We start from the raw sequence: 27238 nt of genomic DNA, 5'->3' as shown, positions 1-27238 counted from the left end.
AAGGTGCAGAGATTTCCTATACAACTCCCTTCCCCACACAGCAGAGACTCTCCCATTATCAACATCTGCCACCAGAATGATACATGTTGTACAACTGATGGACCTACATGGACACATCATTTCATCTTGAGTCTGTAGTTTACATCAGAGCTCACTCTTGGTGCTATAAATTCTGTGAGTTCGAACAAATGTATAATAACATGTATCACCCTTATGGTATACAGAATAGTTTCAGTGCCCTAAATGTTCTCTGCTCAACCCCCTAGATAAGTATTTTCCAAATTCGAGTTGTAGCTTGTTAACAAGTTGTGAAATTAATTCTGAAAAATGAGATCGAAAAGAATGGAATGGGGGCGCCTGGGTGGCTCAGTCGGTTAAGCGACCGATTCTTGATTTTAGCTCAGATCTTGGTTTCAGGGTTTTGAGTTCAAGTCCTGCATTGTGCTGCTGGGCATGGAGTGTACTTAAAAAAAAAAAAAAGGAATGGAATAGAATAAGAATATATCAGAGATCCTTTTATGTAGTCAAGCAAAGTATTATTAGTGAAACTTGTTTTTCAGTTATATATGTGTAGGTATATTCTGGATCTTAGTGTAATAATTTTTAAATTTTTATCAAGTTTTAAATTTTAATTCTAGTATCGTTAATATTCTAGAATTAGTGTTATATTACTTTCAGATGTACCGTACAATGATTCAGCAATTCCATACATTACTCAGTGCTCATTGTGATAAATATCCTCTTAATTCCCATCACCTGTTTCACCCATTCCCCCATCCATCTCCCCTCTGGTAACCATCAGTGTGTTCTCTATTGTTAAGGATCTGTTTCTTAGTTTGTCTCTCTGTCTCTCTTATTTTCCTTTGTTCATTCATTTTGTTTTTTAAATTCCATATATGAGTGAGATCACATGGTATTTATCTTTCTCTAACTGACTTATTTCACTTAGCTTTATATCCTCTAGCTCCATTCATGTCATTGCACATGGCAAGATTTCATTCTTTTTATGGCTGAGTAGTATTCCCTTGTAACAATTATTTTTAACCATGGCTTATACTAAAATGAAAACCATTGATTGAAGCTGTTTGTACTTAATTGCATTGTTTCCATATTTATGTCCTGTTTTCCACCCAGGCATCCACTCATCAGTCTCTTAGGACCTTGAGGTCAAGGCTGAGGTCTTACTGACCATTATGTATGCAGTAATGTCTAGTTCGGTGGGATTAATTGGTGATGTCTCCTGCCTCTTCGTTTCTAGTGAACCCTGCTTATGTGAGTGAAAGTAGCCCCCACCCAGTTTATGGAAACCCACCATTGTCTGGAAGCGACTGGCACAAGTCACCCGAAGGTAAGGCTTAAATAGATGGTATTTAAAAAAAAAAATCAGCTCTAGAGAGGAATGTGTTCAAGACAATACAGACATCACTATTTCCTTTTGACCTCCAGTGTGGTACCTGAAGCAGTACTTTCTTAATTTACCAGACCAGGGGTGTCTTTTAGATATGCAGAGTTTTTTCTCTCCTGGCTATCAAGGTGTCTTCATCAGACTCTTCTGGTTTCATGTGACAGAAACCCAGCTCACGTGGGCCCAAGGTGAAATGTACTGGCTTGTGTGGTGGGAAGGACAGGGGGAAGCACAGAGTTGAAGGTAGAGTTACCTTGCAGGACCTCGTACAGAGCTTGGGACATAGTAGGTGTTCAGAGATAGTTATTGAATTAATTTGTGAAAGAGTCTGCATTAATCAGAATTTTTCTGAATAATCATAGAATTATTATGATGCTGGGATCTAGGAATGGTAGGACCAGAGAAAGAATGCTATGAGATCAGTTAGGAGGCTCTGTAAGGATCACTGTGTGTGGTGATGAAGGTCTGATCAGAGGTAGAGACGGAGAGATAAAAAGGAAGCAAAAGAGGAGAACGGCCAGGGAATGCTGAAACTTGGAGGCAAATCTATGAACAATAAGAACTAAACCAACTGATGGGATCCTCTATACAATAGTGCGAACGAGGGGCCTCATGACCTAAAACCATGTCTCACCTTCTGCAATTGTAGCCGATATGACAGCCTTTTGCCTCATTCTTTTTTTTTTTAAGTTTTATTTATTTATTTGAGAGAGAGAGAGAGGAGGAGGTGGAGGAGGAGGGGTAGTGTGAGAGAGAGAGAATCTCCAGCAGACTCAGCACTGAGCACAGAGCCAGACACGGACCTTTATCCCCTGACCCTGAGATCATGAGCTGGGCTGAAATCAAGAGTTGGAGGCTTAACTGACTCAACCACCCAGGTGCCCTTAGCATCATTCTTTAAGAGCCTTCTCAAGGAGAGGTCTATCTTCTACAAGGGCTGGGTATTCCTACATGGGAGGGAAAACCATGGAGGTATAAATGATCACATTCTCTCTTTGGTTCCCACTAGAGCAGAAAATGGTTTTAACTATTGAGGATAGGAAATGGCTTTTTACTTCATTGGACTGCTCTATCTAGCCAGCCTGAGGTTGGTAAAAGGAGAGTCCCAGAAGGCAGAGAAAATTAAAGAAATATAGGAGCCAGAGATGAATCTGGTTTTCTTCACCATTTTGCTTTGCATTGGTTTGGATTCTCAAACCATATACAATTAGCTGGTGGACAGCCTCCTGATAAAATGGATGGATTTGCATGGATTGTGCTATATACCTATGAAGCACCTGGCACATGGCAGGTACTCATAAATATTCATTTATTTATGAATGAATAAATGATACATCAACATCTTGTTACAGGAAGGGGCCGTTACATCTTGTGAAATGATTAAGAGACCCTGCTTTGGGTCCAGACAGACCTGGGTTTGACTCTCAGCTCTGCTACTTGCTGGTTTTATGACTTTAGGCAAATAACCTTATTGGGCTTCAGTTTTCTTCGCTGCAAAATGGGGTTTATTGTTGTACATACTGCATAGGGTGATTATGAAAATTAAGTTATATACTCTAAAGTACTTGGCCTGTAGTAATGGTGGTGAGAAGGAGGAGTGCCCTCATCCAATCCTGCCACTTAGTGAGAGTGTGATGAGAATCGAGGTCAGATGATTTTTGTGTACCTCAGTTTCCCCAACTATTAAATAAATGACATGGCTGAAGTGATTTCTAAATCAGGTCTTTTGGGTAGGAATTGTGTTCAGGTGCCTGGCACTGAAATAGGATGGCTTTGCAATCAAGGGATTTGTTTTTCTCATGTAACAAGGAGTATGATGGTGTTTGTGTGGAAGCTTTGCCCAAGATGCTATCAGGACTGAGCTCCTTCTTAGCTTATTTCTCCACCATCCTTCGCAGCTGAATGTGTGTCCTCTTGTTTTCAAAATGGCAGCCTCTGGTGAGGAAGAAAGAGAAATGGTGAACGGCGAAAAGTGGAACCAGGCAGACTGTCATTCTGGAAGCATTCCTGGAAGCTCTGTGTCTCATTGACCAGAATGGTGGGGCTACAGGTTCATTTTTAGCCACAAAGGAAGCTAGGAGAATTTTAGCTGAGGCCAGTGCCTACACAGGAAAGGAGTCTTCTGGTAGTATAGGAAAAATGAAGAGTGGATATGGGGGCAGAGACAAGGGTAGGCTACCCAAGGCAGTCAGGAGATAATAATTATATTACTATAAACCTATCTGGGTTTATATATGCATATAAAATTATAAATATAAGTTTTAGGCCAGAGACACCAAATTAAAAGGAAAATTTTGCCCTTTGATTATAAGTCATTTAGAAGAATCTCTGCCTTCTGTTTCTAGAACCCTATTGTCTTTAATGAAGGATTCTGTTTCCAGTTTCTTACCTAGCTACCAAGACAGAGGTCCCTGCAGAAAAACACTTCTCTTCATGAGGAGACCCCTCTGGTGTCTGATGTGGAGAGTTCTGTTGTGCTTTGTATAGGGCTGGTTTTGGCAATCTCATCCTGGTCTTTTAAAAAATGTGAATGGGGCCTCCCTCTGTGATTGTCATCAGTTTTCCTGGCGGCTCCCAACAATGCCAGTGTGACTGCTCTATGAGGTGTTTGGAAGGGTACTCCGGTGAAGAACAAGGCTGGGAGGAGACAAGAGATGCTGTCTGATGACCAAGTGAATGAAATCATCGTCGAGGTTGAAAATGTTCCATCTGGGGTTGTTCCAGAAAAGACGCTGGTGAACTCAAACTTCGGCATGGTCTCAAGCTTTGGCATGGTCTCATCCATTTCTGACACTGATGTGACAGACTCTCAGAGTTTCAGCAGCCCGCATGACAAAAAGAGCAAGCAGTTGTTGCGGTTTTCAACATCTTTGAATGAGTCATTTTCTCAGACACTTCATAGCCCAGGAAGTGTGGGCATAGACACGCCTCGTACTTCACATGAAAACATCCAAGGTAGCGAGACCCTGGGAGTTAGGAAGAGAACAAGGAAGGCTTCCAAGTTGTCTACAGGATTATTTAGTTTTAAGACATCAAGTAGGTTGAAATTGGTAGATGATGTAAGGATGCGACAGACTCAGGAAGGGGTTACTTTGGGAGCATCTAACTCCTAGAAAGGAATTTACCTGGATCAAGTTTACTCTCTGTGCCCAGGACTCAGGCAAACACTTCCTCTTTGTTTTCCTTTGAATTCAGTTTGACTTATTCCCCACACTTTGAGTGGCAGGCACATTTGTGACTTCCATTGGCTTGATGAGTAAGTTAAATGACCTGGCAGAACCAGGGCTCAAATGCAGGTCTGCCTGGTTCCCAAGTCTGACGCTTCAACCACTGTCTTGCTTTGGTCCAGGTCCAACCCTCACTCTGGATGGCAACATAGGATGGCCTTTATTGCCAAGTCTGCCATGAAACCAGGTCTTAACTGACACTACCTCCCTGCCTTCCTGTTCCTGGAGCCAAACACTGGTTTCTTGGCTGCTATTTCTGTTCCAGCCCATAAAACTCCAGACATAAAGTCAAGCCTCTCTCAGTGATTTCTAGAAGGAAAAAAAAAATCCATTCATACTAAAGCATTTTGTGGGGTTAGGCCATTTATTGAAAATTGGGGTGTCTCCTCTCATGCTACTGACTCCCCACATCTCCCTGTTCTTCCTCCTCCACCTTGTCCTTTCTTCCTCTCTGTTTAGCTGCCCTTCCCTCTCAGGAGAGACACAAATTTCTTGTCTTCAGCAGAGTGAGTTGGTGGCCCTCTTTTGGAGATTTCCTTTTCATCTCAGTTGGGTCAAATGGAGAGGTTAGCTCAATAACTCAACCAGGGAGCCACCCTGCTCCCTCTGTTCTCCCTCTGTTGTTGCCCCCGTCAGCCCTCCAGCTGGCTTCCTCGTCATTACAAGATGGTGGCCGCCATTTCAGGCTTCACATGTGGCCACAACAACATCCAGAGCAAGAAGGATCTGTCTTTTTCTTGGAGTTTTTGTGTGGCTTTTTCAGTTTTTCTTTTTTGAGAAAGAAGAAACCTTTTCCAAGAAACTCCTCAGCAGATCACCCATCTCAGAACATTGGCCAACATCTTGTCACCTGCTCATGCTTAAATCAGTCACCTGCAAGGTTCAGCTTGGACTCATGGGGCTCACCCCCTGTGTCTGAAGATGGGTCCCACCCTGCAGAAGCTCAGGGTTTTGAGAAGGAGGGGGTAGATTCCTAAACAAAATCAGGATTCTATTAAAAAGGAGACGTTACTGGGGTAGGTGACCCATAGTATGTGCCATGCTGAGTGAAGATGTGTAGATGAGTTATTGGGAGAAGATGGGGAAGTCATTCCTGGGGTTGGAAGAGCATAGGACAACAGTCAATAAATATAAAGAAGGTGCCTGGGCCTGGAGTGTGGGGTCAAGAGAAAGTGATTTAGACATTCAAGTAGGGGAGGAGAGTGAGCTTGACCAGACGGGCAGGGGCTGGTGCCTTCACTGAGTGCTTCTTGTCAGAAAAAAGAAAAAATATCAAGTTGGAATTGGGTACAAACATCATTTGCTTTGGCTTTGAGGTTAAAAAATCACTACCTTGGGGCACCTGAGTGGCTTAGTCGGTTAAGCATCCGACTCTTGATCTCAGCTCAGGTCTTGATCTTGGGGTTGTGAGTTGAAGCCCTGCATTGGGCTCCATGCTCAGCTTAAAAAAAAAGCCAAGCAAACCACGTTGTCTTGTTTTCACTTGTGGCTTGGGGATCACTGAGTCCATATAATTATTCTCTCCTTGTGCTCTTATAAAAACATGCTCGGGGCACTTGGCTGGCTCATTTAATTAAGCATCTGCCTTCAGCCCAGTCATGATTCTGGAGTCCCCTGATCAAGCCCCATGTCCTGCTCCTGGCTCAGTGGGGAATCTGCTTCTCCCTCTGCCCTTCCCCCAACTCGTGTGCTTGGTCTCTTTCTTTCACATAAATAAAATCTATTTTTAAAAAAGCTTGAAGGTCAGTGCCATATTTTTTTTTAAAGATTTTATTTATTTATTTATTTATTTATTTATTTATTTGACAGAGAGACACAGTGAGAAAGGAAACACAACAGGGGAGCAGCGGAGGGAGAGGAACAAGCAGGCTTCCCACCAAGCAGGGAGTCCAGTGTGGGGCTCGATCCCAGGACCCTGGGATCATGACCTGAGCCCAAGGCAGACGCTTAATGACTGAGCCACCCAGGTGCCCCAGAGCCATGTTGATATTCTGTGAAAGGAAACAAAATTAAATTCCATTTATTTTCCTCCACAGGACAAAAGTTAATTGCATCGCTGATACCAATGACATCTAGAGACAAAATTAAAGCCATCAGGAATCAGCCAAGAACCATGGAAGAGAAAAGGAACCTTAAGTATGGATTCAAAGCTTTTCTTCTTTCCCAGATTTCAAGTGAATTTTAGTCTTCTACTTTTGTCCCATCTCAGAAAGATTAAAAAAAAAACAAGGGCTCATGGGTAATGCATTCAGTTGGGTGTCCAGCTCCTGGTTTTGGCCCAGGTTGTGATTGAGATTGAGCATCAGGCATCAGCTAGAAGTCTGCTTGAGATTTTCTCCCTCTCCCTCTGCTCCTCCCACTCGGGCTCTTTCTTTCTCTTTCGAATAAATAAATAAATCTTAAAGAAAAAGAAAATAAGAAATATATGAATGCAAAAGAAGCTACAATCTTCCTACAGAAGAATTCCAAATTATATAGATGTTCCTCTTTCCTCTCACCTGGACTGTGGGCTATGCTTAAGGATGTGCTTTCAAAGGGGGTGGGCATGAGAAATGAGGGAGAGTAACTTTCTAGGGATGTGGTCTGGCCAACACTTCCTTGACCAGGTGATCAGGTTAGCATCCCCAGAGATCCGTGGTTAGAAGAGCATATCCCCTCTGTGGTACTCCTGAAGACTATAACTCCAGTATCACCAGAGAAAAAGATCAGGTAAACCCCAGTGGAGGGACATTCTACAAAATACCTGACCAGCACTCCTCAAAATTGTCAAGGCCATCAAAAATAAGGGAAGTCAGAGAAATTGTCACAGACTAGAGGAATCTAAAGAGACGTAATAATTAAATGGAATGTGGGATGAGATCCTGGAATAGAACATGGCATTGGTGGAAGAATGAATGAAATCAGAATAGTACAGAATTTACGTACTTGTATATGTGCTAATGTTGGCTTTTTAGTTTCGACAACTACCTTGGAAATGTCAGATGTTGGGTGGCTCAGTGGCCTGGGCATCCAACTCTTGATTTCAGCTCAGGTCGTGGTCTCAGGGTTGTGAGATTGAGCCCCACATTGGGCTCTGCACTGAGCATGGAGCCTGCTTAAGGTTCTCTCTCCCTCTTCCTCTGCTACTCCTCCTCCCTCTCTTAAAAAAAAAAAAAAAAGAAAGAAATGTAAGATGTTAATAGGAGAAAATAGTGAATAGTGTATAGGAATTTTCTACACTGTTTTTGCAACATTTTTGTAAATTTTAAATACTCTAAAATTAAAAGTTTACTGGAAAGAATAAAAGGAAAAAACAAAGTCCAGAGAGGCTTTCTAAGGGCAGGAATAAAAAAAAAAAAAGTGAAAGAATGAGAGCTGTTTTAGCCATCAGACTTCACATTTACTCTTCCTCGTCCTTTTACTTTTGCAATTTGTACTCTTGGCAATAACTAATGGAGTGGATGCAACAATTGCTAATAAATAATTCAATGATGCAATTGTTCTGGGGCTGCTAAAATAACTTACAAAGTCTGACAGGGGAGTTGGATTTGACAACAAGTAACTTACACATGAGAAAAAGGAAGTCAGGCCAAATCAAGGTAGAGGAGACTGCGGTGACGGGACTAGCTAGAGTAATGCAGGCTGCTTGGGTGAAGCGGGAGCGCATGTGAGCCAAGGCCTGGAAGACAGTTGATGTGGGGGTGGGTGTTTGGGTGGACAAAGAAAACTAGAAAAGCACTAGAGCAAAGTACATGCAATGGATTCATGGAAGGGTAAAGACGTCAACTGTGGCTGATCTTTCTGAAAACACTCTTCCATTTCAAACTCTGCGTGGCTGCCTCTGTCAGAGGGTAAGGGCCTTATCAGGAGCCCAGAGACTTTATAGCAGGATTTTTCAGCCCCAGTATGACCAGCATTGGGGACTGGATCATTCTCTCTTGTGGGGTTCTGTCCAACTCATTGTAGGGAGTTGAACATATCCCTGGCTTCTACCCCCAAGGTGTTGTTAGCAAACCTCTCTCCCCCAGAGTTTGACAACCATAAATGTCTCCAGACTTTATCAGATGTCCACTGGGGATCAAAATCTCGCCAGGCTGAGGACCACTGACTCATCGGGCCCCTCTCCCTGCAATGGTTATCACTCAAACCCTTCTTTCTTCCCCATGCTCCTTCCATTCTAGCCATCCCAGCCTCCTTGGGGTCCCAGGTGGGCTGTTCCCTATGCACACAGCAATTCCTTATCCATGCCATTAACCCCGCCCCGCCTAAAAGACTTTGCTTGAATATTGTGCTATTTCAAATTATAGCACAGTCCCTATTCCAGGATTTCCAATTTCCTTACCTGCTCTGTTTTCTTTTTTCTTTTCCAGAGTACACCTTTTATTTATTGTTTATTGTCTTTCTCTTCCAACTAGAAGAGGTGTCTGTTCCATGAACCAGGGATATCATTCTCTTTTGTCTCACTACCTGGGTTGTGCCTACCACATCATAAGCACTCAGTAAATATTTTGGGAACAAAATCATCATAGCAAGGGTGTCTCTCCCTTTCTTCTGCTGTTCCCCACAGGAAAATCGTTGATAAGGAGAAAAGTAAGCAGTCCCGTCGTATGCTTGAGGTCAACTGCTGTGCCCAGTGTCTAAACTCCATTTCACGGGTAAGAAGCCTCTATTACAAGTCAATAAAATGGGCATCACAAGAGGTTAAAAACAGGGAAGTGAAAGAGTGGGCATGGAAAGGATCCAAGTGGAAGAGAAACCAAAATTCAGGGCTCTTTCATTGAAAGCCATAGAAATTGGGTTGGTCTAGGTACAGAGAAACCAGGTGGGGATGCAGAGGTCTAAGAGGTTGCTGAGTTATTTGGACAGCTGAGCTACTGTGTCACCTTCGTCAGCAAACCTGGGAGGTCATAATAACACTCACCTTGAAGAGTGGTCCCGCAGATTCAATGAGATCATTTTTGTAAGCCTGCGTAGTGCATGCCTGGCTTGTTATAATTCTCTGGACACAGTGGCCATCTTAGCTCTTGTGGGGCCTGCTCAGGTGTTTGTTGAGGGAATGTCAAGCCTCCTGCTTGGTGTCCCTACCCCAGGCTTACCGGAGATCTAAGAACAGCCTGTCAGAGCTGCTCGATTCCATCAGCCTATGGCAGAAGACGCTCAAGGTCATCGGAGGCAAGTTTGGAACCAGCGTCCTTTCCTATTTTAACTTTCTGAGGTGGCTCTTGAAGTTCAACATTTTCTCATTCATTGTGACCTTCAGCTTTATCATAATCCCTCAGTTTACCGTGGCCGAGAAGAACACCCTCCAGTTCACCGGACTGGAGTTTTTCACGGGGGCGGTAAGTCCTTCATTTTGCCCAACCGGGGTTCACCAACTGGGAATCTGCTGGACATACCTTGCTGGTCACTCTTCCAGACCTCTCACTTTGCCTGGGAGTGAAATGATAGGGAAAGTGGGGATTTAGTTATTTATTTGTTTGTTTTATTTTTTTTTTTTAAGATTTTATTTATTTATTTGACAGACAGAGATCACAATGTGTTAGCAATGCCTTCCTACTATGGTGGCCAAGTGGAGTTATTACTGTAGCTGCCACGCCAAAGAGGTTTACTCTCTAGCTCTTTTTTTTTTTTTTAAGATTTTATTTATTTATTCGACAGAGAGAGGGATCACAAGGAGGCAGAGAGGCAGGCACAGAGAGAGAGGGAAGCAGCTTCCCTGCTGAGCAGAGAGCCTGATGTGGGGCTCGATCCCAAGGCCCTGAGATCATGACCTGAGCTAAAGGCAGAGGCTTAACCCTCTGAGCCACCCAGGCACCCCACTCTCTAGCTCTTTACAGAAAAAATTTTCTGACTCTTGAAGTAGAATGTTGTAAGTTTTCTTTTTAAATTTCTTCCATTTATCTTTTTAATTTCTTTTTCTGTTAAAATTTTTTCCTTAGGATAAATTCATTAAAGTAGAATTATTGTATACATTTCATTTTCATTTTCCTCCTCATTATGATGTGCACATGTGTATATATGGACATGGAGTCCAACACAGAGGGCAAACTCACAACCCTGAGACTCAAGGCCTCTGCTGAGCTCAGACACTTAACCGACTGAGTCACCCAGGTGCCCCTAATGTATATTTTTTACATTTGTATGTATGAAACATTTTATTATGAAAAATTTCAAACATAAAGGAAAATAAAGAGTAGTAAGTAAACATTCATGTACTCACTACCTAGGTTTTAAAATTGTTAGTATTTTTTCATATTGTTTTATCTTACTAGGTTTTAGAAGCATTTTATAGTAAATTACAGACATCAAGACATTTTACTTCAAATTTCTTCTACATGCATCTCTGAAAAATAAAGATACTTTCTGCAGTGCTTACCCCTAGCAAAATTAATAGTTGTTATTATCTAAAATCCATACTATATTCAGATTTTTCCCAGCTGCGCCCAAAACATCTTTCCTAGCCTGGTCTTTCAGACCAGGATCTAGTTAAGGTCTATACTTTGCATTCACTTGCCGTTTTCTCTGAATTCTCAATTAATCTAGAATGATCTCTCCAGACACAGCCCCCTTTTTTCTTGAGAAGAGAGAAATGGGGGGAGGAGCAGAGGGAGAGGGAGCAAGGTCACATTGACTTGGTTACATTGACTTGTTGCAGAAACCGGCCAGTTGTCATGCAGACTTGTTTCCTATGGACTCCTTGCTTTGTTCCTCTGGTCCCTTATTTCCTGTAAATTGAAATTTAGACCTAATGGCTTAATTCCCTTCCTATTGAACATGTTTGGCCATAATACTTAACAGATGACAGAGGCCGCTAATGGCTGGCTTTCCTGGTTTTCATCATGCTTTGCTTGATCACTGTTTCAAGTGGTGACAGCTCGGTCCCTCCATTGTAAGGAGGGTTTGAGAGTCCTTTCCAGCCCAAAGAGCCTTGTGATGAAATGTCTGCATTCTCAGAAGCCTTGGGTGCTCTTTCCCTGCAAACAAAATGTCTAAACTGACTGATGCAAGTTTCTTGCAAATGGGAGAGATGCACTGTGCTGACTGACCGTAGTCATTGTTTTTTCAGTTGACCCATCTGACCAAGGGTTTATTATCCCTTCCAGGGTTATTTTAGAAACACAGTGATGTACTATGGCTTTTACACCAATTCTACGATCCAGCACGGGAATGGTGGGGCATCCTACAACATGCAGCTGGCCTATCTCTTCACAATCGGAGCATGTTTGATCGTCTGTTTTTTCAGTTTGCTATTCAGGTATAAGAGCGTCTGTGTTTCTTGATTCTAAGCTTGATTTAGATTTAGGTAAAATTCAAGAGACTCAAAGTTACCCAGGATACAGTTTCTCTGCAATTTTGACTTCCTGTTGCTGTCTGATCATTCTTGTTTTATTTATTTGTTTTAAAATATTTTATTTATTTATTTGACAGAGAGAGCACAAGTAGGCAGAGAGGCAGACAGAGAGGGGGAAACAGGCTCCCCGCCAAGCAAAGAGCCCGATGTGGGGCTTGATCCCAGGACCCTGAGATCATGACCTAAGCCAAAGGCAAAGGCTTAACTGACTGAGCCACCAAGGCACCCCAATTGTTCCTGTTTTAAAACATAGACTATAAGTTTAGGTAAAGGAGGGAGGTTTTTGTGTGCTTTCAAAGAAATTGGTCAGTCTGAAAATCAGGATGCAGTGACCCAACTAGTTATATGGCAAGAAGGAAGGGTATGGAGGGACAGTTGTCCCTTTGACAGCTGTCAGAGAGGTGGTACAGATGTTCAGCCCCTGTCTTCCATAACCATCATGCACAGGCTGGGTGGCTTAAACGCAGAAATGTGTTTCTCAAGTTCTGAAGTCTAGAAGTCTAAGGTCAAGGTGTTGGCGAGTTGGTTTCTTCTGAGGCCTCTGTCCTTGGCATATGGACAGCTGCCTTCTCACTGTGACTTCACACAGTCTTTCCTCAATGAATGTCTGAGTCTTAATCTCCTCTTCCTATAAGGACACCAATCATATTGGACAAGGGCCCACCGTGATAACCTCATTTTAATAAAATTACCTCTATAAAGACCTGATTTCTAAATACCATTGTTTCTGGGGTACTGGGGGTTAGGACTTCAACATACGAGCTTTTAGGGTATACAGTTCAGCCCGTAACAACCTCACTGCCAGCACTCCAACTCAAAAAATGAGATTTCATTTTTTTCTGTTTTATTCAAACTAGGAAATGTTTCTTAAGCTGCTGTTAAGTCAGTGGCAAATTTTGGAGAGGTAGTGTCATTTTACTCAGCATTTTTTACATGTTAGGCTCAGTGCTAAGTGCTTCCTGGGCTGATGTCACTGAGTCCTGCTCTCGTCACTGTGATAATAGCTTTTGCTTTTATAAAGAGCTCACTGTTCTAAACACTGCATTGCTGCTCATGGTGGGCTGAACAGTGCCCTTCTGCCTCCCAAAGAGGTCAGGTCCTAATCCCCAGAAGCTGTGAATATGTTACCTTACCTGGCAAAGAGATCTTTGCAGATGTGACTAAATTAAGGATGTTAAGATGGGTGACTTAATCATAAGGGTCTTATAAGTGGGAAGCAGGAGGGTCAAGGTCAGAGAGGATGAAAGATACTGCTCTCTTGGCTTTGAAGTTGAGAGAGAACATAAACCAAGGAATGCAGGCAGTCTCTAGAAGCTGAAAAGTCAGAGGAACAGATTTTCCACCAAAGCATCCATAAGGAACACAGCTCTGCCGACACCTTGAGTTTAGAACCATCTTCTGACTTTTGACTTCTAATAAGAGAATACATGTGTGTTGTTTTAAGCCACTGAGTTTGGGGTACTTCAGTGCAGCGGCAAGCAGAAACTCACAGAAAGCTCTGTGAATGGGTCCTATTACTATTCCCATTATATAGATGTGGAAACTGAAGCTCATAGCAGTTGAAAGAACAAAGATCCCCCAAGTCGCTATCCAGGATAGTCAGCCAGGCTTGTCAGATCTTAAAGCCAGCACTCTTAACCATTATGTTTGTGATCTTATTGTCCCAGTAGAACCTGCTGCTAGCTCTTCCATGTTGCCTTTTGCTGTTAATGATCAGACTTTCTTTTTTTTTTTTAGTTATTTTTTATTTATTTTCAGCCTAATAGTATTCATTATTTTAGCACCATACCCAGTGCCCCATGCCCTCTATAATACCCACCACCTGGTACCCCGAACTCCCACCCCCCGCCCCTTCAAAACCCTCAGATTGTTTTTCAGACTTTCTTTTGTTTAATTCCTGCATCCCCAGTGTCTGCTTCAATAGCTTTCAATATTTTCGTTTCTGCCTTCCCCAGCATGGCCAGGTATTTCCGGAACAACTTCATCAACCCCCACATTTACTCCAGAGGGATTGCTAAACTGATTTTCTGCTGGGACTTCACCGTCACTCACGAAAGAGCTGTCAAGCTGAAACAGAAGAATCTTAGCACTGAAATCAGGGTAAGGCAAGCTTGCTTTATACAACACCTTCCCATGGCCAACTTCCTTCAGTATGTCTGTAACTTTTCTTAAAGTAATAATGATTTTTTTTTTCTGGTTCCTGAGCATGGCAAAAAAAAAAAAGAAAGAAAGAAAGAAAGAAAAGAAAAAGAAACAGAACCAAAAATGCCTAAAAATATTCATAATGCTGGGGTGCCTGGGTGGTTCAGGTCATGATTCCGGGGTCCTGGGATCAAGCCCTGCATCAGGCTCCTTGCTTGGCGGGGAGCCTGCTTCTCCTTCTCCCACTCTCCCTGCTTGTATTCCCTCTCTTGCTTTCTCTCTCTCTGTCAAATAAATAAATAAAATCTTAAAAAAAAATTCATAATGCCCAGTGCTGGTAATGGTTTAGGGAATGAACTTTTCACATGCTAGTAGCTCTGTAGTTGGTATGAGCTTCTTAGGGGGCAGCAGAGGGATTTATACCAAAATGTTAAATGTAAATGCTTCTTGACCTCACAGTTCCAAGTTTAACATTTTTTTTCCAGTGGTTTTTAACTCAGGACAGTTTTGCCCCTCAGGGGACATGTGACAATCTCTAGAGATTTTTTTGATTGTCACAGTGAGGGGGAGGGTGCTACTAGTGTCTCTGGGTGGAGACCAGGATGTTGCTAAACATCCTGCAATATACAGGAGAGTTGTCACAACATAGAATAACAGCTGAGAATTTCTCTGATGCTGAGGTTGAGAAATTCTACATTCTGTAGAAAAACATTTATTAAAAAGAAAGAGGGAGAGAAAACCCATAAACAAACAAAAAACCCGAACACGGACTTCAAAAAAAAAACCAAAAGATTTATTTATTTATTTATGTGACAGAGATGGAGAGAGGGAACACAAGCAGGGTGGGTGGGAGAGGGAGAAGCAGGCTCCCCGCTGAGCAGGGAGCCTGATGTGGGGCTCGATCCCCGGACCCTGGGATCATGACCTGAGCCAAAGGCAGATGTTTAATGACTGATCCACCCAGTCACCCCCCCAAACACAGACTCTTAAATACAGAGAAAAAACTGGTGGTTGCCAGGACAGGGGTGGGGGGCGGGTGGTGGCTTAGTGGTGGAAATGGGTGAAATAGGAAAAAAAAAAAAAGAGCAAGCAGAATTTATAAGCAAGGGCTTTGATAAGAGGTTTGAAAATGCTAACTTCCTTGGTATAAACACCCAGCCTTATTTTTCAAAAAAGAGTTTAATGACTTGAAAGAGCTTTCCTCAAGAGCACGGTCCTGATTTGTTGGTCCCTTCTGTTCCTCAAAGGTGTTTGACACCTTGATGGGGATTCTTGGTCCATTTGAGATTTTCCCATGGGTCTGTCATAATCCATGTCCAACTCGAACTTTCCCCTTTCTTCTGTGGATCCAGGGTGGGTTTGTGTCTCAGAATACCAAAGATTCACCCGGAGAGTCTTTGCTAACAGTGGAGAGGGTCTGTGGGCCCGCTTGACTTCCTTGTGCTTGTAGGAAAACCTGTCAGAAATCCGTCAGGAGAATGTCAAGTTAACGCTCAATCAGCAGCTGATCCGCTTCTCTGCTCACCTGGCGGCCTGGGTTGTGTCTACTGGAGTGGCGGTTGCCTGCTGCGTCGCTGTTTACTACCTGGCTGAGAACAACTCAGAGGTAACCACAGGAGCAGAAGCCCCAAAGTCCAGAGCACAGAACCAGGTGAAGGATGGGGTGCTGGAGGGGAGAGCAGGAGAGAGCTGCCGCTCACACCAGACTCCATGGCCAGCAGCATTGATGTCAGCTGGAAGCTTCTGAAAAATTGCAGAATCTTGGGTCCCTCCTTGGCCCATGGACCCAGAATCCATCTTTACCATGTCCCCAGGTGATGTGTGTGCACACCTCTGAGCTAGAAGCTCTGGGCTAGTGGAAAGATGGGCACTTGGACCACAGACCTGGTATTTGGGGTTTCTTTCTTTCTTTTTTTTTTTTTTAAGATTTTATTTATTTGCCATAGAGAGAGAGAGAGTACACACAAGCAGGCAGAGAGGCAGGCAGAGGCAGCGAGAGAAGCAGGCTCCCTGCTGAGCAAGGAGCCCGATGCGGGACTCGATCCCAGAACCCTGGGATCATGGCCTGAGCCGAAGGCCGCGGCTTAACCAAGCCGCCCAGGCGTCCTGTATTTGTGGTTTCTAATAAAAATAATGCCTCCCACTTCCCCTGGCACTGAGAAGATACTCAGGAAGTATTGTGATCTGATGGACTTTTGTGAATGAGTTAACATTTCTGAGCCCTGTATTCCTCACTTGCAAAAACAGGAATGATGGTATGTGGCTTTGTGGGTGTATGATCAGGACCAGAGAAGAGTTAAATGAAGAGTCTACTTAGTGTGGGTGATGAAAGATGTTTGCTTTTTTCTTTATTTCCTAATGATATGAACTTGGAGACTACTAATTAGCTGGGAGAGCTGGGCAAAGTACTGCTTTTCTGTAGGTTTTGACTTTCAGATCCCCTGGAAAAGGGGCTCATTGTAGCCAGTTTGCTGACTTTTAGAATTGTGGTACAGGTAGGTGTGATTATGTCACTTTCTTTAATGGCTTCCTGTTGCCCTTAATATAAAATCTATCCTCCATGGCACGATTGACAGATCTTATATGATCTGACCCTGCCCATATCTCCAGTCTCAACACCCCACAACTACCCATATCCTACACACCAGCACTCAGTGCTGAACTGAACACAGTTCCCTGAACACACCATGCCTTTCCTTATCTCAAGATGGGACACATGCAGTTCATTCTCCACCCCATCTCCCCTAATTCCCTTATCTGGCAGACTCCTCCTCCTCTAGACCTCAGCACAGTCATTTCCTCCCCACCACCACCACCCTCACTAGACCGAGTTGGGTATTCCTATCCCTGTGCCCTTCTCATGTGTAGTATTGAAAAAACCTGTTTATACATCTGTCTTCAAAAGATGGTAGTGGGGCTCTAGGCCCAATACCTCATACATAGTAGATGCTCAGCCAAATGGGTGAATAAGTAAAGGAGAAGCCAGCAAGAAAATGGATGTGGGATTATATAAATCTAAGGGTTTGCCATCAACCATACGAAGGTGTGCCCTGAAAGAGGGAAATTAAGTCTCAGTGCTTAAGGCCTTAGCAATGCCCTACTTAGGATGTGACCAGGTAGCTGTAGGCATAAAGAAGACTGTTGAGTTTCTTCTTCACCTGGAAGCTTTTCTCTACGCCCACCTGAAGGGAAGGAGGACAGGTAATGGGGTGAGGAGGCAGAAGTGGAGTTGTTTGAATGTCTGCTCTGTGCCAGGCAGGGGTCATATTCATTGGCAACTAGAGTTTCCTGTGAATGAGTGAATGATGTCCTACCTGTGTTATTTAGGGGCCAGACCTTGCCCTATTTAGTCTTATTTAATTCTTCTTATTTATTTATTTATTTGAGAGGCAGAGAGTGTTGGGGGACAGGCAGAGGGAGATAATCTTATTTCTTTGACCGAGACAGATCAGAAGTAGGCAGAGAGGAAGGCAGAGAGAGGAGGAAGCAGGCTCCCTGCTGAGCAGAGAGCCCGATGTGGGACTCGATCCCAGGACCCTGAGATCATGACCTGAGCTGAAGGCAGAGGCTTTAAACCACTGAGTCACCCAGGTGCCCCCAGAAGGAGAGAATCTTAAGCAGACTCCCCACTGAGCATGGACCCCGATGGCAAGGCTTGATCCCAGGACCCCGGGATCATGACCTGAACCAATATCAAGAGTCAGACACTTCACTGAGTGAGCCACCCAGGTGCCCCTGGTCTTACTTAATTCTTGAAATGACTCTATGGGTTCCATGATAATCTCTTCATTATACAGACAGGGAAAAGGGGCTCAGAGAAGCTATGCATCTGGCCCCAGATCTTGAAGCTCATAAGCATGGGGAGGGGGCAACATTTGAATCTATCTTACCCTGGTTATAAAAATATCGCCAAAGGGGAGGTGGGGCTTCCAAAACCATCCAGAGGTAAAGGGAGGCAGGGTCGGGGGTGGGGGTGGGGAAGGGGGTAGTAGGAGACAAAAGAAAAATCCACAGGAATCCCTTACTCCAAGGATACCTGGCCGAGAAGCACCTGAGACCCCACCCTGAGCCAAATACCAGGGTGTTGCATCCACATGAAGGAAGGGGTGCCTCTCTTGACCTCATACAAAGGTATGGCATGGTCTGGCAGAGGCCACCCCTTTCTCCTAATTCAGCACCCAATGATAGCGAAGACTGGTGAAAAAGAACAAGGCTGCCCAGGAGAGGGGAGGAAAAATTCTACAGTGATCGATACCCACGTGCTGTAGCTTCACCAGATCTAAGGTTTTGCTCCAATGGCCAGGGCACACCTTCTTGTCGCCCCAGACCTCTTGCCGAGGATAGTAAAATCATAAAATGGCCATTAGCATTCAGGCCTCTAAGACACATCGACCTGGTTCAAATCTTCCACTCGGTAGTGAGTGACCCCGGGCAAGCATTTTTGCCACTCTGACCTCAGTTTGCCCATCAGATAAGTCTATTCATACCCACCTGCTTGGCTGTCCTGAGGATAACATGCAGTCATGTGGGTGATGCTTGGCTCAGGGTAAGTGCTCAAGAATGGGTACCTTGATAGTTAATCCCAGAGAAGCTACTCCTGGGTTTTCCCCATTGTGGACAGCCTTCTGTGGGAGGCCGACAGGAGTTCAGTGCACACTTGGCATCTCAATTCTTTCCCTCTGTCCTCTGCAGTTCCTGAAGAGCCACAGGAACCCCGGGGCAGTGCTATTACTGCCTTTCCTTGTGTCTTGCATCAATCTGGCTGTGCCACGTCTCTACTCCCTGTTCAGGCTGGTGGAGCGGTATGAGATGCCACGGCATGAAGTCTATACCCTCCTGATCCGGTAGGTGTGCCTGCCTTGTCCAACACTGGCCTCCAGTTCCATGGAGGGCAGGTAGGGTTAGGTTCAAGTACCAAAGTGCTGTTTTCAAAAAGAAGTCCAAGAATAAAGTGTTTTGTAGCCAGAGAATCCAAAAAGCGCTCAGAAAATACAGTGAAGTCCATCTGCCTTTTGTTCAAAGTTAGGGCTTATCTTTCCCCCAATTGCAATCAGCCTGAGGATTAACATAGGTCTCAGTTATGACATGTACAGATGTGTATGTTGTCGACTATAAAAAACGTTCCTGGCTGAGGAGTTGTGTGGGGACTGAAATTTATCCAGTGTTCCCATTAGTCAAACTGTGAGCCTTTGTAGCCATTGCCTTGGCTGGGAGGAAAAGGGCCATTTTTGTAATTCACACACCCATATGGAGGTAGAGAGGGTGCTTTTGGCAAATCATTGTCTGGGAGGGTGTGCCTTTTTGTGCTAGAAGTGACCCCGAGGTTTCAATAAACAAAGCATAAAATTCCCCAGGTTTTGTCCTTATTCCTTCTTCTGGCTAGCTCCCTGACCAGTTCCTGGTTATGGGTATTTATAATAATAGGTCTGTACAAGGCAAATTGAATTTCTTTACTGATCAATTCGAGAGCTCTTGCCTTCCACGGCATCTGAGATCTGACTCCTAATCAGCTCGCCAACCTCATTTGGAGAATTTGGAGGGAGGGTGGTAGACCTTTGTGCTCAGCGGGCCATTTTGTTTTTGTTTTATTTTGTTTTTGTTGTTTTTTAAAGATTATATTTATTTATTTGACAGAGAGAGATCACAAGTAGGCAGAGAGGCAGGCAGAGAGAGGGGGGGAGGCAGGCTCCCTGCTGAGCAGAGAGCCCGATGATGTGCCGGGCTTGATCCCAGGACTCTTGAGATCATGACCTGATCCGAAGGCAGAGGCTTTAACCCACCGAGCCACCCAGGCGCCCCTCAGCGGGCCATTTTGAACCAATCACTTTGCTATTTGTGTTTTTCCTGGTCCCTAAAGAGGTTAATTGTCTTTTCATAGACATCAGCCATTTCTACCACTTCACAAAATACTCAAAATATTCAAAATCTTCTCTACATGAAGAGAGAATGGGAAAGCTCAGAAATAGACAATTCTTTTTGATCTAAGATGAGCTTTTCTCAGCTTAGACAAGTGTGTTTTCAACTTCAGTGTGGAACTACCCTGCAATAAAGGTACACTAATGCATTAATCCAGATATATGGAGCGTCTGCTGCAAGCGAGGTATGGGCAAGAAATCAGGGATCTTGCATTGAAAAAGACAGAGCCAGTTCCCTTCCTTCACGGAACTTACTGTCTAACACTATGGTTCTCAACCTTCAGCACACACTAGAATTACCTGAAGGGATTGCCTGGCCCCATCCCCAGAGTTTCTGATTCTGTAGCTCTGGGGTGGGGCCTGAAAATTTGCCTTTCTAGCAAGTTTGCAGATAAGGCCGATACTCCTGGGTTGGAGGACACACTTTGAGAACCACTGGTCTAGTGGCACACAGTTCTTGGCACACCAGTGCTGAAGCCCTATAAAAACTAGCAGGTGTTGACTTATGGCAAAGTGACTGGGTTTAAGAGCTCAGGCTGTTAGAGCAGGTGGTCCTCATTTTCAACCCCTTGCAAACTGTGTGACCTTGGACAAATTGTTTCACCTCTAAGATTTAGTTTCTTCATCAGTAAGATAGACATAAAATACTATCTGCATGATGATATGATTGTAAGGATTAAGAGTTATAAAGTTGTAAGTATTAAGTTGTAAAGATTAAGGTGGTTCAGTAAAGTTCTTAACACAGTGTACGGTCTATGGTCAGCACGCAGTGAATAGTATGTACGTTTACTGTTAATACAATCAGTGAGAAGTGAAGTCAGATAGTTTGGAGATGCACCAAAAGAGGTTAGGTCAGTTGATACGAATTAGGTTATGCTGCAGTAACAAACATCCCCGCTTTACTCAGTCTCAGTGGCTTAGAACACAAAGATTTATTTCTTGCTCATACTATATTGTATATTGTAGTATATTGTAGATGGGAGGGGGTTTTGGTCATGTCCTTCATGGAGGGATCCAGACTGAGAGCAGGAAGCATCTCAAATACTGCTGATGGCCATTCCAGAGGGAAGACAGTGAGCTCTAGAATCTCACTGGCATTTAATTGCTCCAGCCTTGAAGTGACACAAAGGGACACACATCACTTTTGCCCACAACTCATTTGCCAGAACTAGCCCTCTGGCCCCACTCAAACCAGAGGGGAGCAGAAATTTCAGTCCTACCACGGGACCAAAGGGAAATATCGGCAAACAGTTCTAATGACTGTCATGGAAGGTAATGGTAGTTGTTTTCTCTTCTGTTATTTAGAAACATCTTTCTGAAAATATCAATCATTGGAATTCTTTGTTACTATTGGCTCAACATTGTGGCCCAGGCTGGTGAAGAGGTGAGATTTCTATGCTGTTCTGCCTTGAGTTTGGTTTCTTAACCCCTTGACCACCAGGGAGGAAGTGAGTTTCTCTGGTTTCTCAGAATTTCTATTCATGATCTTAGAGTAGATATCATATTATCCTTCCATTCATCTGCCCATCCATCCATCCATCCATCCATCCTTGGGCTGCACACTGAAAACCACCCTCTCTTTGTTTGGCCAAATCTAAAAGGTCCCAGTCCATCAGCTCATAGAACTGACTTCCTGCAGAAATAATTGACCACCAGTTCCATGAACTGAATAAGTCAGACTTCCAATTTGGGCTAGCCTGCTAAACCCCTAGGCCACTTTCTTAGTCAAGCAGATATTAATGGATTTTCTTAAGGTTAATAAAAAGGGTGAAGGCCTTATTGCCATTGATGCCTTCTGCTCTCCCTTGCTGAAAAATGGGATCCAGAGAGCATAGGACAGGGATGAAAAGTTTTAAGAGGAGAGATAGTGAGAAGGGAAAGTTTGGGGCACACGTGGGGGGGGGGCAGAATTAATGGGGGGAGAAGGGGCACAGACAGGGAATAAAAACCCTTGAAAACAAACTCAGCAAATTAATGTTGCATCTGTGCCCAGAGTGGGTCTGCTTTTCTGGGTATGCCAGGTCTCGGTCAAACTGACCTAGTCCTAATGAATGTCATGTCCTAATGAGTGCAGAATGCCAGGAAGAGATGGGAGTTGAGCAGGAAGCAACAGCCCCTTGCCATCGCCTGACTCTTGTTTGCCTTTCAGTGTTGGGAAACCCTCATTGGCCAGGAAATCTACCGACTCCTTCTGATGGATTTTGTGTTCTCTTTAGCTGATTCCTTCCTGGGCGAGTTCTTGAGGAGGTAAATATTTGTCAGCCTTGAGTAATTAATACCTGATGTTGGAACCAAAGCTGTTGTCTTGGCTGAGCAGGAAGGCTGGTTATCTTTTATGCTTATATACTTAGTACATCGGTGTCCCTTGTGTACTTTTTATTGTGTACTATTAAAAGTCTGCCTTTGGTTCTTTGGGATACTGCTTTCTTCTGAATTAACTGATATTTCATTTTTACCTGACAGCCCTGTTGTTCAGGTTCATTTGGTTCAGCTAGCCCTTTACAACCTTCTCTTGGGGAAAAGAAAAAAAAAAAAAAGGCTAGAAACAAAACACAGAAACTGAAAGTCATTGGAGAACTTTCCGCTATAGATAATTTTCATTCTAGTATATATCCTTCCAGATTTTTCTATGCACATACTGGTTTGTGTATGTGTGTGTGTGTCTGTGTGTCTTTGAAATCACACAATCACGTATTATGTGATTTCAAAGACAGAAATAGGGTCACACTGCAAATCATTGTGGTGTTTGCTCTAGTTAATCTTAAGACTCTGCTGGGGCATCTCTCCCTAACAGTACATCTAGACTTATGTCATGACTCATTTAGTTGGATTTGATTAATGTGCTAATTGTTATTTTAGAAACCAGGTATACAGAATTGAGGCAGTCTTCTCATTGGCCCATGTGTAGTCCTCTTTTATTGATTTATTCATTTATTTGTTAATAATATGCTGAGCATCTCATTCCTTATAGACACGTACAAGTTTCTTTGAGCTGCCCTCACGATAAGATGGCATGATGTAAAGATTCTTTCCTCAGGGGGTAGCTTACATGTCCAGTCTCCTCACTCAGTCTGCCCAACCTCACTTTTATTATAGCTTGTGTCCAGAGTCTGGATGTAAAGGTGAGGAGGTTTTTTTGTTGTTTTGTTTTGTTTTTTCAATGGGAATTTTTTCAAAGGGAACTTACGACTTTATTCCAAACTGGTTAGCCTCTGCTTTGTTGATTGTGGGGAATCTTTTGAAGGAGAGAGTTGATGATTTGGGTACTAAACTCAGAAGTTTTTTTCACAGACTCATTGGGATGCAATTTATCACAAGTTCTGGCTTACAAGAGTTCGACATTGCCAGGAATGTCCTGGAACTGATCTATGCACAAACTCTGGTGTGGTAAGTTTTGAAAATCTTCAGACCAACTCAGAAATATTTTGTAAGTGGGGATATTTTGGCTATTGTTACCCTTATGAGCAGTTTCTAAAAACCATGTTAGGAAAATGCATCATGTGATGGCATCTTAACCATTTCTAAGTGTACATTTGAGTCATGTCTATTTGCATAGCTGTACAACAGATCTCCAGAACTCTCTTCATCTTGCAAAGGTGAAACTCCCTACCCATGAAACAAAAACTCCCCAGCTCCCCCTTCCCCAGCCCCTTGCAGCCAGTGCTCTATTTTCTGTCTCTATGAGTCTGACTACTCTAGATACTTTATGTCAGTGGAATCATGCAGAGTTTATCTTTTTGTGACTCCCATGTTTCACTTAGCCTAATGGTCTTTGGGTTCTACATATAGTAGCTGACAGAGCACTTCTTTCCTTTGTAAGAGTGAATAATATCCCATTGTATGGATGCACCACATTTCGTTTATCCATCCATCCATGGATGGCCTTTTGGATTGCTTCTACTTCTTGGTTGCCCTGAATAACGCTGCTATGATTATGGATATGCAAATGTCTTTTTGAGACCCTGCTTTCAGTTCTTCTGGGTATATACCCAGAAGTGGAATTGCTGGGCCTTATGGCACATAGGGTCACTCTTAGATTTTTTTTTTACTAAAGGATGTTCCTAAATCAGCTAATCAGAGAAAAACAAGTATCATATGGTTTCACTCATACGGGGAATATAAGGAATAGCACGGAGGATTATAGGGAAGGGAGGGAAAACGGAATGGGAAGAAATCAGAGAGGGAGACAAACCATGAGAGACTGTAAACTCCGGAAAACAAACGGAGGGTTGTGGAAAGGAGAGGGGTGGAGGAAAGGAGTAAGTGGGTGATGGGCATTAAGGAGGGCATGTGAACTGATGAGCACTGGGTGCTATATGCAACTAATGAATCATTGAACATTACATCGAAAACTAATGATGTACTATATGTTGGCTAACATAATTTAATTATGTTAGCCAATAATTTAAATTTAAATAATTAAAACAATTTAAATAATTAAATAATTAAAATTTAAATGATTAAATAAAATAATTGAAATGATTTAAATAATTAAAATAAAAGAAGATAACGGAAAGGTGCCTGGGTGGCTCAGTTGGTAGACCATCTGGCTCTTGGTTTCAGCTCAGGGCATGATCTCGGGGCTGTGAGATTGAGCCCTCATCTGCTCCCTTCTGGCTGTGGAGCCTGCTTGGCATTCGCTCTCTGCCCCTCCCTTGCTCACTCCCTTTCTTTCTAAAAAAAGAAGACCACAGAAAGCGAGTGTATGTTAGGGGATGATGATAGAGGTGAGGTGAGGTGAGGTGTTTCCCAAACTTCAGGCTTTTGCACACCAGCCGATTTTTTGGTGTATGTTTATTTGACGGCGAGAGAGGGAGCACAAGCAGGGGGAGCAGGAGACAGAGAAGCAGACTGCCCGCTGAGCAGGGAGCCAGTGTGGGGCTCGATCCCAGGACCCTGGGATCATGACCTGAGCCGAAGGCAGAGGCCTTAACCCACTGAGCCACCCAGGCGCGCCTAAAGATTTTTTAAAATTGATTTTATTCTATTTATTTATGTGCGAGAGAAAGAATGAGAGAGAAGGAGCATGAGAGGGGAGAGGTCAGAGGGAAAAGCATACTCCCTGCTGAGCGGGGAGCCGGATGTGGGACTCAGTCCTGGGAGTCCAGGATAATGAACTGAGCCGAAGGCAGTCACTCAACCGACTGAGCCACCCAGGCACCCCATTCAGTGCGATTTAATGACTGTCCCTGCAGGACCTCAGACTGTCTTAAATGCCATGAAGGGAGGAGAGGGACAAGTCCCGCATTTGGGACATCTAGGTTAGGGCTTGCTGAAGGCCATTTAGTGGTATGTGGGTGCTGCTTTCTGCAAAATCTCTTTCCCAAAGCTGGGAAGAGAACAAGTGAGGATCCTGGATAAGGTAGGGGTTTTCCTGGTTTGCAGTGACAGAGCAGTCTCCCCCTTTTGTTAGGACTTCCATAAACGAAGTACCACGGAAGGGGTGGCTTAAGCAACACGATTCTGGAGGCTGGAGGTCCAAGATCAAAGTGTTCATAGGGTTGGTTTCTTCTAAGACCTCCGTCCTTGGCCTGTCGATGGCACCTTCTCGAAGTGATCTCACATGGTTCTTCTGGGTGTATCTGTGTCCTAATCTCTTTATATATATATTTTTAAGATTTTATTTATTTATTTGACAGACAGAGATCACAAGTAGGCAGAGAGGCAGGCAGAGAGAGAGAGGGAAGCAGGCTTCCTGCGGAGCAGAGAGCCCCATGCGGGGCTCGATCCCAGGACCCTGAGATCATGACCCGAGCCAAGGCAGCAGCCCAAACCACTGAGCCACCCAGGCGCCCCCCTAATCTCTTCTTTTAAGGACACTAGGAAGATTGCATTAGGGCCCACCCTAGTGACCTCATTTTACCTTAATTACCCCTTTAAAGACCCTATTTCCAAATATAACACATTCCGAGGTACTAGGAGTTAGGACTCCAACATATGCATTTTGGAGAAACACAGCCCGTAACCCCCTCTTTCCCTTCCCTTCAAACCCCCATATCTCCCCCTACTCCCCACTCTCTGTGTCTCCCCCTGACCTCTGACACTCTTTTTCCCTCATAGGATTGGAACCTTCTTCTGCCCTCTGCTGCCCTTTATCCAAATGATTACTCTTTTCATCATGTTTTACGTCAAAAATGTGAGTCAATCTGAAGTTGGAGTCAATTAGCCTCTCTCAGTCCCATGTGACCCTGTGGTGGTTGAAATTGCATTGGGGATGGTAGGGGTTGGTGCTGAAAAGGGCATCAGGAAGCCAGTGCCCAGGTGGGGTCCCTCTGGCCTGCTTCTCTGGCCGCAGATGGGAGCTGGCTGTTTCTCTCTCTCCAGATCAGCCTGATGATGAATTTCCAGCCTCCAAGCAAAGCTTGGCGAGCCTCACAGATGATGACGTTCTTCATCTTCTTGCTGTTTTTCCCATCCTTCTCCGGGGTCCTGTGCACCCTGGCCATCACCATCTGGAGGTAAGAGATAGGAGCCTTGTGGTGAGGTCTTAGAGATGGGGTGGGTGAAGGCTTTAATATTTCGGCTTTATTATGATTAAGGTATGGTGAGGCCAGCAGATCAGAACGTGAATGCTGTTGAAAAGGTGATTTGTTATTCTCAGACCGCAGTAGAAGTGGTGGGGGGGGGGGGTGGGAGTACCACACCATGGGGGGCCATGTGTGGAAGCCCCAGGGTTGGTCAGGTTGCAGAGGGAGTGAGGAGAAAATGTGAGCAAGAGCCTCTATGGTGGTTTCCATGGGAAGGAAAGGTCGAGGCAGGGTAGGCAGGTTTAGGATTGGCTAGTTGGAACAATTTCAGTGGGCTTTGAGGTATAGGGGCTGACTGGAGTTGTCTGGTACCTGGGCCTGGGGTGATCAGGGCACAGGGGTAGTGACCCTGAGTGTGAGAGCCTGATAGAGTCAGTGGAGGGTAGGATAAGGGCTCTGGACCAAGGGCTGTCTCTCCAGGGTCAGTAAGACCCTGGATGTCAAAACATCAGAGTGAGAAGACATGCTTAATAAGCTTGATACATTGTTTTAGCCCAAGTTCCCTTGGAAATCAGCAGACACAACAACCAAGGGAAGGAGGAGATCTTGGTTTGGTCACCACCTACCTAGCAGGTGACTTGGCACAGCTTCCTCACTTCTCCATGTACAGCCGCTTCCCAGAACAGGGACAGGACTTCAGCCAAGTGAACCGAAATGCCCTGCTTGAGCTGGTTCCTTCCGAACTCTCTGAC

General features: G+C 44.1%; 1 protein-coding gene across 5 annotated transcripts in view; it reads left to right on the top strand.

Annotated features, from left to right (window-relative positions):
• Window positions 1-27238, top strand: part of TMC5 (transmembrane channel like 5) — an 81742-nt gene that overhangs the window by 42531 nt on the left and 11973 nt on the right. For 4 of the 5 annotated variants that reach the window (XR_009349463.1, XM_059155661.1, XM_059155660.1 and 1 more), the window contains exons 4-16: window positions 1259-1348; window positions 6669-6768; window positions 9179-9266; window positions 9702-9950; window positions 11715-11866; window positions 13918-14062; window positions 15555-15710; window positions 18797-18948; window positions 21325-21403; window positions 22169-22266; window positions 23311-23406; window positions 26080-26155; window positions 26344-26477. Coding sequence is in view for 4 of the 5 variants with exons in the window: in XM_059155661.1 (XP_059011644.1) it covers window positions 1259-1348; window positions 6669-6768; window positions 9179-9266; window positions 9702-9950; window positions 11715-11866; window positions 13918-14062; window positions 15555-15710; window positions 18797-18948; window positions 21325-21403; window positions 22169-22266; window positions 23311-23406; window positions 26080-26155; window positions 26344-26477 (1615 nt within the window). In the remaining variant the exon portion in view is untranslated. Of the gene's footprint in view, window positions 1-1258; window positions 1349-3836; window positions 4361-6668; window positions 6769-9178; window positions 9267-9701; window positions 9951-11714; window positions 11867-13917; window positions 14063-15554; window positions 15711-18796; window positions 18949-21324; window positions 21404-22168; window positions 22267-23310; window positions 23407-26079; window positions 26156-26343; window positions 26478-27238 lie in introns of those variants that run through there. The other variant, XM_059155662.1, reaches the window with a different exon arrangement.

The sequence above is a fragment of the Mustela lutreola genome, chromosome 17 (assembly GCF_030435805.1).
Source record: "Mustela lutreola isolate mMusLut2 chromosome 17, mMusLut2.pri, whole genome shotgun sequence".
In the NCBI taxonomy this organism is placed as follows: domain Eukaryota; kingdom Metazoa; phylum Chordata; class Mammalia; order Carnivora; family Mustelidae; genus Mustela; species Mustela lutreola.
The sequence above is the reverse complement of the archived record's forward strand: the minus strand, read 5'-3'. Positions and strand labels throughout refer to the sequence as shown.